The sequence below is a fragment of the Canis lupus genome, chromosome 23 (genome assembly GCF_011100685.1).
Source record: "Canis lupus familiaris isolate Mischka breed German Shepherd chromosome 23, alternate assembly UU_Cfam_GSD_1.0, whole genome shotgun sequence".
Classification (NCBI taxonomy): domain Eukaryota; kingdom Metazoa; phylum Chordata; class Mammalia; order Carnivora; family Canidae; genus Canis; species Canis lupus.
Genome location: NC_049244.1, coordinates 12,217,055 through 12,226,812, shown reverse-complemented (window position 1 = coordinate 12,226,812; position 9,758 = coordinate 12,217,055). Strand labels below are relative to the sequence as shown.

The 9,758-nt window shown below is 45.5% G+C and overlaps 1 protein-coding gene across 1 annotated transcript; it reads right to left on the bottom strand.

Moving 5' to 3' along the window:
* Nucleotides 1–2,376: 2,376 nt before the first annotated feature.
* ZNF662 (zinc finger protein 662) lies at nt 2,377–9,457 on the bottom strand. Its single transcript, XM_038570606.1, is given in 6 exon segments — nt 2,377–3,608; nt 3,611–4,123; nt 5,133–5,234; nt 7,221–7,337; nt 7,988–8,114; nt 9,351–9,457. Coding segments are annotated over 5 exon segments (1,281 nt in total). The 5' UTR covers nt 8,022–8,114; nt 9,351–9,457; the 3' UTR covers nt 2,377–3,093.
* Nucleotides 9,458–9,758: the final 301 nt, after the last annotated feature.

Below are 9,758 nucleotides of genomic sequence, written 5' to 3'. Positions count from 1 at the left end.
CTGCACTTCGTATCTCTTCCTGGCCTTCCTCCTGTCCAACTCTCTAAATACTAAATTGGTGTTTCATAGGACTCTATCTTGGGTCCTCGTGTTTTGCTATACCCTCTGGAGCCAGTACTGTCTGAAAGAACTTCCTGAAATGATGAAAATGTTCTATGTCTACAATATCCAATACGGTAGCCAACTGCCACATATAGTTATTGTGCACTTAAAATCTGGTCAGTAGAAGAACCTAAATTTTAAATTTAATTTAAATACCTACAAATGACCAGTGGACTGTATTGGATAGTGCAGCTCCAGGTGATTTCATTCATTTCTTCCATGGCTTTAAATACCTTCTGTTCATTTGATGACTCCCAGGTGCAAAGCTCTAGCTATAACTAACCCAGAGCTCTAGCCCATATATACAACCATCACTTGAAATGTCTACTTGTATATCTCACACATACCTCAAATGTTAATTCAAAACAGAGTTCTAGATTTCTCCTTCCCCAAACCTATTTCCATTCCAGTGTTATCCATTCCAGTAACTGGTCTGCTCTCTAATTCAGCTGCTCAGACCACAAACTAAAAGCTGTCCCTAATTCCTGTTACTCCTATATCCACTGTTAGCAGGTCAATGATTTGATTTCTAAACTATATCTTAAATACATTTCCTCTCCATCTCTACTACTACCACCCACTCCAAGCCATTATCATCTCCAACCTGGACTGCTAGCAGTCTCGAATGTCATCTCTCCTTTCACTTTCCTCCCTTTACAAACCATTGTCTACTTAGCAGGCAGCAATCATTGTGAAATGTGAATCAATCATGTCATTCCTCCACTGAATACCCTTTAATAGCTTTCATTTAGGATGGAATTAAATGATCTGGTCCACCTATGTCTACAAACCTAACTTGTGCCTTTCAGTACCCTTGATCATTGTTATACCCAAAACCTTTTGGTTTCTTAAACATGCCAAACCCTTCACACATCAGTCTGCAGAGCTGTTCCCTCTGCTGCTGTTCTTCCCCTATTATTGATACATGTGCCTTCTTCTCATTCTGAGATTTAGCTTTAATGTTACCTCTTAGGATAGACCTTCCCTATTTATATAAATATGCTCCCTCTCCATCATTCCCTCTCTGTACCATTCATTCCTTCATAATCTCTCTCACTAGATTAATATTCTAGAAAGGCAGGAAGCAGTTCTGACTATTGTTTATTCAGCACCTCGCATAGTGCTTTGCATACAAGCAGGTGCTCAGTGATATTTGCTTAATAAACTTCCCCCAAATACCCTTCACATCACTCATTTCCATTTCTTGGTTCTATTTAGTACAAAATAGAGAGGTTTTACGAGAGGTTACCCTAACTGGAGTATGCTAAGCCAAGTTCTCCTTATTACCTGACTTTAGGCTTCAGCAATCAGGGGCCCTAGAGATATGTATGTGGTTTAATCCAAGCCAGCCTCTGGCTTCTCTTCCTTGCTCCTTAGTCAGCAATTATATTATCTGGCTGGGAGCTTCTTTTTTTTTTTTTTTTTTTTTTTAATTTTTATTTATTCATGATAGGCACACAGTGAGAGAGAGAGAGAGGCAGAGACACAGGCAGAGAGAGAAGCAGGCTCCATGCACCGGGAGCCTGACGCGGGACTCGATCCCGGATCTCCAGGATCGCGCCCTGGGCCAAAGGCAGGCGCTAAACCGCTGCGCCACCCAGGGATCCCTGGCTGGGAGCTTCTAAAGTAGAATGCCTAATTAGCAGAGAGGCAAACTGGAAGCTGAAAAATAGCTTTCAAGGTGAAGTCTAGAATGTATGTTTCATCTGTTTTGGCCAGCATTCTTCTCTGAATAGGGCCTCTGTTTCTCTAACCCTTGAAGATGGTCAGCACCATTCTCTAATAATACAGCTTACTCTGGAATGTGGGCTATCATGATGAGAAGAGACTGGAAAGGGATTTGGGATAGTGGAATGAGAGGTATTGTAGCTATACAAAATTTTATGGGAAAACAAACCCAAGAAAACAAAAAAAATCTCCCACTTGGTTTACATTTTCCCAGTCCCAGAGTACTATCTTATAACACAAGGGGAAATCAGGTCTCCCAAGACTGCACCTCCAGACTACCCTCTGTTACCTTCTTAAGTTACCTTGGTGACCTCAAGGTGGACCATGACTTCTGAGGAAGAGAAATTCTGGGGTTGGCAATGTAACCGCATTGATATCTACATCAAATATGGCTTTCAATAAGGTAGACTTATGAAAGCAGTATTAATAAGTACTTACACATAGAAAGAATATATCCAGGAAGACACAACCAGTAATAGTGGCTGTCTCTGAGGAGGTAGATTAGGAGACAAGAGTGACAAGGAGATACACTTTTCACTGAACACCTTTTTAAACTATTTCAACTTTTTTTTTTTTTTTTACCATAAGCACATTATACCTACTCAGAAATAAATAAGTTTCCAAATTTGAAAAACTTAAAATACAGTATTGATCTTCAAGAACCATTTAGCTGGACTAACACACATAGACATTAGAAAAATATAAGACAGCACATAGTTAAATACCAATTTGGACAGTACTGATTACAAGTAGAAGAGGAAGGTCTGTTCATTTGAAGGAGCTGGGTCTTAGATGAGGAAGGAAATTTTTAGCCTAGGGAAAGTTGAGCAAATAAATTTGAGAAGAAGTAGAAATGTGCACAAATAGAGAACAGCAGACTCCGGAGTCAGATAGACCTACTTGAATCTCAATTCTATAACATGTTAGCTGAGTGACCTTGAATTAGTTTTATAACTTCTTTCAACCTCAGATCTCTCATTTGTAAAATGAGTATAAGTACCTACCTTAATAGGAGTAAGAAAAACTAAAGACTGTATGTGTGGTTAGCACAGTACCTGACAGGGTAGATACTCAACTAAAAGTTGCCTAGCATGAACATGGTTGAACAGGGAGACCAGTCTTACTAGAGTACAGGGTACCTGTTCAGAGAGGACAAGATAATACTGGCTATTAAAGTTATAACAAAGTGGACGATCACCTTGTTTTGTCTCTGGGGTTCCTATAGCATAAGAATTATAAACAAATATCACCGTTATGCATTCTCTAATGTTCAAGAAGGTGAGATATCTGACAATTACAAGGTTTCTCTCTAGCATGGCGCCGCTGGTGCTTAATCAAAACAGAATTCTGACTGAAGGCCTTCCCACAGTCATTACATTTATACGGCCTTTCCCCAGTATGGATTCTCTGATGTCGGATAAGGTGTGCCTTACAGATGAAGCTTTTCCCACAGTCAGTACATTCATGAGGCTTCTCCCCTGTGTGGACCCTCTGGTGCTGAGCAAGATCGGAGTTCCACATAAAGCCTTTCCCACAGTCCTTGCATTCATAAGGCTTCTCCCCAGTGTGGATTCTCTGATGTCGAAGTAGGGCTGGGTTCCGAGTAAAGCTTTTCCCACATTCCTTACATGTATATGGTTTTTCTCCAGTGTGGATTCGCTGGTGCTGTGTAAGGCTTGTGTTCTGACTAAAGCCCTTCCCACATTCCTTACATTCAAAGGGTTTCTCTCCAGTATGTATTCTCTGGTGCCGAATCAGGTTTGACTTCCAAACGAAGCTTTAGCACATTCTTGACACACGTATGGTTTCACCCCTGTGTGAATTCTCTGATGTGCAATGCAATGTGATCTAAAACTGAAAGTCTTCCCACATTCCTTACATCCATAGACCTTCTCTCCATTATGAATTCTCTGATGTTGGTCAAAGTCTTCATTTTTATCAAAACACTTGCCGCATTCTTCACATATATAGAATACCTGCTCACTGAAAATTTTCTGATGTATACCAAGGGGGATATTAACACCAGTATTCTCTGAACTATCTTCGCCAGAGACCATCTCATCTTTGACAATCACTTCTATAATATCATTTGCGGTGTTCTCCAAACTTCTCCCATTGGAGTAGTCAGACCACCTCCCTAACCTGCTTTTTTCCTCCTCACAGGTTTTTCCAAACCAGAATTCCTGGGAGCCACACCACCGGGGTCCACTTGATAGCACCATGTGATCCTTTGCCTCCTCAAAATTTCCCTCCTTCAGAATAAAATCTTCTTTCTCACTCTTCAACACACCCTCTGAAAGAACAAATCAAAGCTGCAAATGTCATCATCACCCATGATAGAGCGAGTAAGGTCACCAAGTGGTACTAGTGTGTCCATTTCACTCCAAGTGTCACCCCTCGTGTCTCAGTGGCCCTGTCCTAGCGGGAAATGGCACAACAGGGCTAGCACACAGAAAGCAACCAAAAGGTATACCACAGAAAGGCAAAAACTCGACAGAGTCCCTGAGGGCTATGATTCCCAAGCACCAGGCCAAGCATAAGGGGAGCTCTCCCAAAACAGTTGAATTGAACCTCAGGGACACAAGTCAGAACTTCTTCTAGGTAGTCCTGGTTATAACATGAGAAGAACAGGCCAGGATTCAGGGCAAAGGACCTGTTCAGAAATAACGAATCCTTTGAGGCAAACCTGGGGAACCTAAACTTATCACACGCAGTGGAAAGCAACAAGGAGAATCTTCCTCATACTTGTCAATGCTAAATGGAAATGTCTTCTCATTCAATCCAGTCACCAGGTCCGCCATGAAAAGTGCTTCCCCAAACTACTTCAGATACAGTTGGGCAAAGACTGCCTGCTCTTTGTTCCCACAGTGCTTTATTCACATCTCTGTCATAGCATCACACTTTGCTGTAATTATACATTTATGTATAATGTCCTATTAGACTGTGAGCCCTTGCAAGATAGGGGCCATATAGTCCTTGCTTTCTGATTCCTAAAAACTAACAGAATGAATAAAATGCAGCACTTACTTTTAAAATATTGGTTGGCCATAGCAGCCAGTAGGTCATCTGTTCAGTTACAGCCTAAGACCCAAGACCCATTTGAATTTAATTAATCAGTGATGTTCAAATGAAAGCTGGAAGCTTGGGGTTTAACTTTCCTCTACATTAAATGGTTGACTTGGGGATTTTTAGAGAGTCGTTTATTTAGAACATAAATGCTAAAATGGAATCTTAATATTTTACAACAGAAAGACAGAGGAAAACATGTGCCTGAGAAGAAAGTGTTCATTTCCCTCACTTACCAGTACAGGTTAGGCTTGGACCCTCTCCTTGAAGTTTCAGGTTCAATGGTTCTTCCACCTGCTTAAAATGCGAGATCCCAGCAGGCTTTAGAAATGGATATCCTGCCAGGGTCAAGATATAAATAAAGGTGGCTCAGTCGGAGGAGTGGGGCCCGTTAGGAAAGGAGCAGAGATGGAAGCGGTAAGAGAGAATGAAGGTGGGTGGACAGATTGGTACATAGGCGACCTGACATTTGAGGAGGATAACAATATAGAGGACAGAAAACAGATGTACAGGGAAGTTGCAATTCCATCAGTTCCTCAAAATGTGAAAATGTTTCATTCATTTTAAATATCAAGAAGAAACAGGGGAGACTAAGGTCTCTTCTTCACTTCATCTAGGAGGCAAAAGCCAGTTCATATGGAAGAGAGTCAGGATGGGATGGAACTGCACAGAGTTGTTCCTGAGGCTATGTTGGGGAACCACAGTCTCTCAGCTTCCTTCCTGTCTATCCACCTTAGCTATTGCCTTCTCTTTCTACAGAGGCTCAATGGTGGGTCTATGGCATCCATTAGAAATGGACTCACAGCCTCACTCAGCCACTTCCAGAAGTCACTTCTTATTCTAATGACAGACCTCTAATTGCAAAATCCACTCTGATAAACTCTTCTTCAGGCTTAGTTAAGTCTGGCCTCCTTGTAACTCCCATCCAAAGCCTCCTGAGAAATGTACCAATTCCTCACCCTCCAAAAGACAACCTTTTATACTGCTGAAGTCAAGGACTGTGTCCCCTGATATTCTCTTAAGACAAAATGGACTTTGAAAAGAAAGTTTGCTGCAGGTCAGGCCATTAGGATTTTACTCAAGGAATAATTTAGCTGTTGGCTTTCTGCCTAGAGCAAAGATGGGAAGTTCCCTTGGTTGGTGGGAGAATAAGCACTGAGATCCTGAGAGAATGCAGAGGACGTTGTAGTTGTCTCCCTATATCCATCTACCACGACCACCAACCCCACCCCACCACCCGACCATTATGGAGTAGCCATGCCCTTTGGAGGGGAGTGATTTCAACTCCAGTTCCTAATGCAGCCCTCACTAGTCTAAGCCAAGCAGGTTAAACTATCCCACTTACTCCATGAGAGACAGTGTCAGAAGTTGGCAGTCCAAGCCAAGACAATCAGTGCACACAATTTCCCTGGCCATAGTCATTGGTTTAGAGTTGGCATCAGACTTAAGACGGTACATTACAAAGGCCTGAGGAAGGCATCCCATATTTTTCTCCCAAGGTATAAAGAAGCAGAGCCTTGGTTACAACTACTAATCATCTTACCACCACAGGAGGAGCCAGACTGTAGACAAAGCCAACATACAAAGAAATAGAAAAAAGCAAAGACTGAAACTCTGATCAAACTGTACCTGCAACTCTACCTCTGAACTTTCAACTTCCAGGAAACAGTAAATTCTTTTTTTGTTTCAGCTAGTTTGAACTGGGTTGTTACTTGTAATCGAGAATATCCTAATATGAAAAGACTGCCAGACACAGCAAGGAACTGTGAGAATGGGGAAGTTGGAGGCACAGCTCAAGTTCCACTGTGCCTACAGGAGAGTTCCTGTAGGAAGAAGATAGAATGGGGTCAGGGGGGCCACAGGGGACATAGTTGCCCCTAGGAAATTAGGAACAGGAAAGCCTTGTATTGGGCAAAGGAATGCCAGAAATCCCTGAACTGGAACTATATGATTCAGGGTTATTGAGACTTCTTGATTACTAATGATAAAGATGGCTGAGATACCCCAAAGGGCAGTCAGAATCTGGAGGACTATAAGCAGGCTGGGAATGCAGAAAGGCCACCTAAGTGTGTAAACAGAAAAGTCAGGGAGTACAGATAAGAACAGTAGAAATGGGGAAGAGACAAAATAGGTGAATGAAGAAGAGCCAGAGTGAATAACAGACTCAAGAAGATGGAAAATCATGGGAACACAGGAAAAAAAAAAAAAAAAAAAAGGAATCCCACTGATGTCTACAGCACTAGGTTAAGAGAACATATACCTATTACATTTTAAAGACCAAGACAAGGGAACTGGCCAGATGACCGGCATGTGTCCTCACTCACCTGAGGAGATGCCCCTCGGGCCCTCTCCATCCAGAGCTCCCTGAGGAGCCTTGCACCAGGGTGCTTCCCCTCGCTCCAGCTGGGAAATCAGAGCCGGTTTGGGAAATGGAAATGCTGCTTAAGGGGAAGGAAATGGGACAGGCAAGTGAGTGGGGTGACATAGAGCGATCCCAGAGCTCTTCCCAGGCTTTGTCTTTAGGGGTGGGGTGGAAAGAAGGGAATGAACTAGGGAGAGCAAGAAAAGGAAGTCCAGGTGAAGGAACAGGAGACCCAGGGGAGTGGGGCCAGGAGACTTACAAAGGTCAGGAATAGGAGTAAGAGGTGCTCAATGACAATTTCAGTGAGCGAATAGATGATTCCACTCATTGAGATTGAGCTTTCTTATTCTCTTCCTCCCTTGGAGCTCTCAAGTTTAGACAGCTGCATGAGGAGGCTCGGTATTGGGCTGGGTCTCCCATAGGGAGAAAGTGGGAAACTGAGAGCTTGGTGAGGCACCAAGAATCTGCTCTCTTCCTTCTCTACCCATGGCACAGGGGTCAGGAGTTAGGCAGCTCTCACCCTGAGGCAATAAAGTCTGTTTCAAGGCCTGAATTTATTTATACCTGGACTTCCCACTTCCCAGCAACCACTGAGGCTGGGTCATTTGAATCCAAGGGCCTGAGGTTCCCACTCAGATGAGGGTTATCAAAGACTCCTGAGCTTCTGAGGAAGAAGGAACCAGGAAACTCTGAAGGGCAGAAGCAGAGTCCAAAAGGAAAGACCCTTACCCAGGGCAGCCACAGCCCCATAATTCTCCAGCATCACGTCCCTGTACAGGACCCTCTGAGCAGGGGCCAGGCCGGTCCATTCGTTCTCAGAGAAGTAGATGGCCACATCCTCGAAGGTCACTGACTCCTGAAACAACATGTGTTTAAATGCCCTAGGACAATCCCAGACCCAGGCCTGGAGTAAGGGGCAGACCAGGCACTAAGAGGTACTGGAGGGCGTGCCAGTTGAGTTTCTGGATTCTGAATGTCTAAGAGAACCCTCAGCAGATTTGTACCCCGCACTTCCAAAGATATAGAGGATCAGCCATCGATTTCTCATGGCTCTTCATCTTAACTTCCCAACATCCTCTCATCTTTTTCATGAGTCTCTACAAGTTTTCCCTCTTTATCCTTATGCCCAAAACAACTATCCTTGCTCCAGGAGCCATCCTTTCCCCGCAGTGGGCCCTCTGTCTGAGGTCACCAACCCTTGATAACAAGTTCAACTATCATCTATCGAGTCCAGGACAAGCACTTGACATATATTACTTGGTGTATGCCTCACAGCCTCTGAGGAGGGCATTAGATTCATTTTATAGAAGAAGAAATTGAGGTTCAGAGATTTACTGCTCCCAAAGTTACAGAACGGAGACAGAATCCAGGGCTGTCTGCCTCCTCTGGCTCTTCTTTACTGTGCCACGCTGCCTTCGGTCCTCACTCTTGCCGCCCCTGCTGTCCCTGTGTGAGATTCTTTCCCTTCTCTCCCTCCTCCTCACTGTCACCAGCCACAGGGGAAGCTAAGGGCACCTCAGTACACTCAGGCTGCCCTGGAGGCCGGACTCCAAAGGGCAGATCCAAACTCTGACTTTACTCCCTGCACTCTGCCACTCCCACACACTCTCTGAGATGCCCCACCCTACTCTTTCTTCCCAGCTTCCCAGTCTTAATGTCCGCTTTTCCTGTACCTCTGGGAGCCCAAGCTTCTGCCCTTTCTCTTTCCTTTTTCCTTAAGAAACACAAACAGTGCTAATGTAGAGCCAACAAGACTTCTACTTCCCAGCCACTAATCAGTCCTTGCCCTACAATGTCCCCACAGCGACTTACCCAGCACCCCAGGGGCTCAAAGACTTTGGCTTGACTTGCACCTCAAAACGTCCAAATCCTCTGCACCGCAGACGATTCCATTCACTATTCAGAGACCCAGCTTACCTGCCAAGAATCATCTCTTGTACCACCACCCTCATCCCCTATCCTGTCACCATCCTGTTAGAACCCAAACCCTTGCCTTGCCCCAATGGGTGTCCTTGCACCTGCAGCTCCCCCTGCCTGGAGATCCAGCGCCTCCCTCCTGCGCCGGCAAAGTCTGATTCATCTCAAGACCCACCTCCGGACATAACCAGCTCTGCAAAAACCAGTGACCTGGAAAAGCTGGACGTTCGTCGCGGCGCACAGGGCTCTGTGAACACCTCTGCGCCCGCGCTTGGCTCCTGCCTGCGCAGCTGCACGTGCGCTTCCCCTGCCGGCGCAGGTCTGGGGGGTGTCGAACTCATTCTGCTGCCTGCCCGCTCCTCCGGCCCCTGCACTCGGGGCTGCACCCCGGCTCCCCGGCCGCCGCCCGGGCCCCCGCCGCCCCTCCTGCGGGCCTAGAGCCCGGGGCAGAGCCGAGCCAGCTCGGCGGCGCCGGCCCCGCACTCACCGGGCGCGCCCGAGCCGGCGCGGGCTGTCCCGGCTGCAGCTCGAGCGCAGGGCCGCAGGGGGCCCCGCTCGCCAGGGCCGCGGCCGCCGTGGCCCG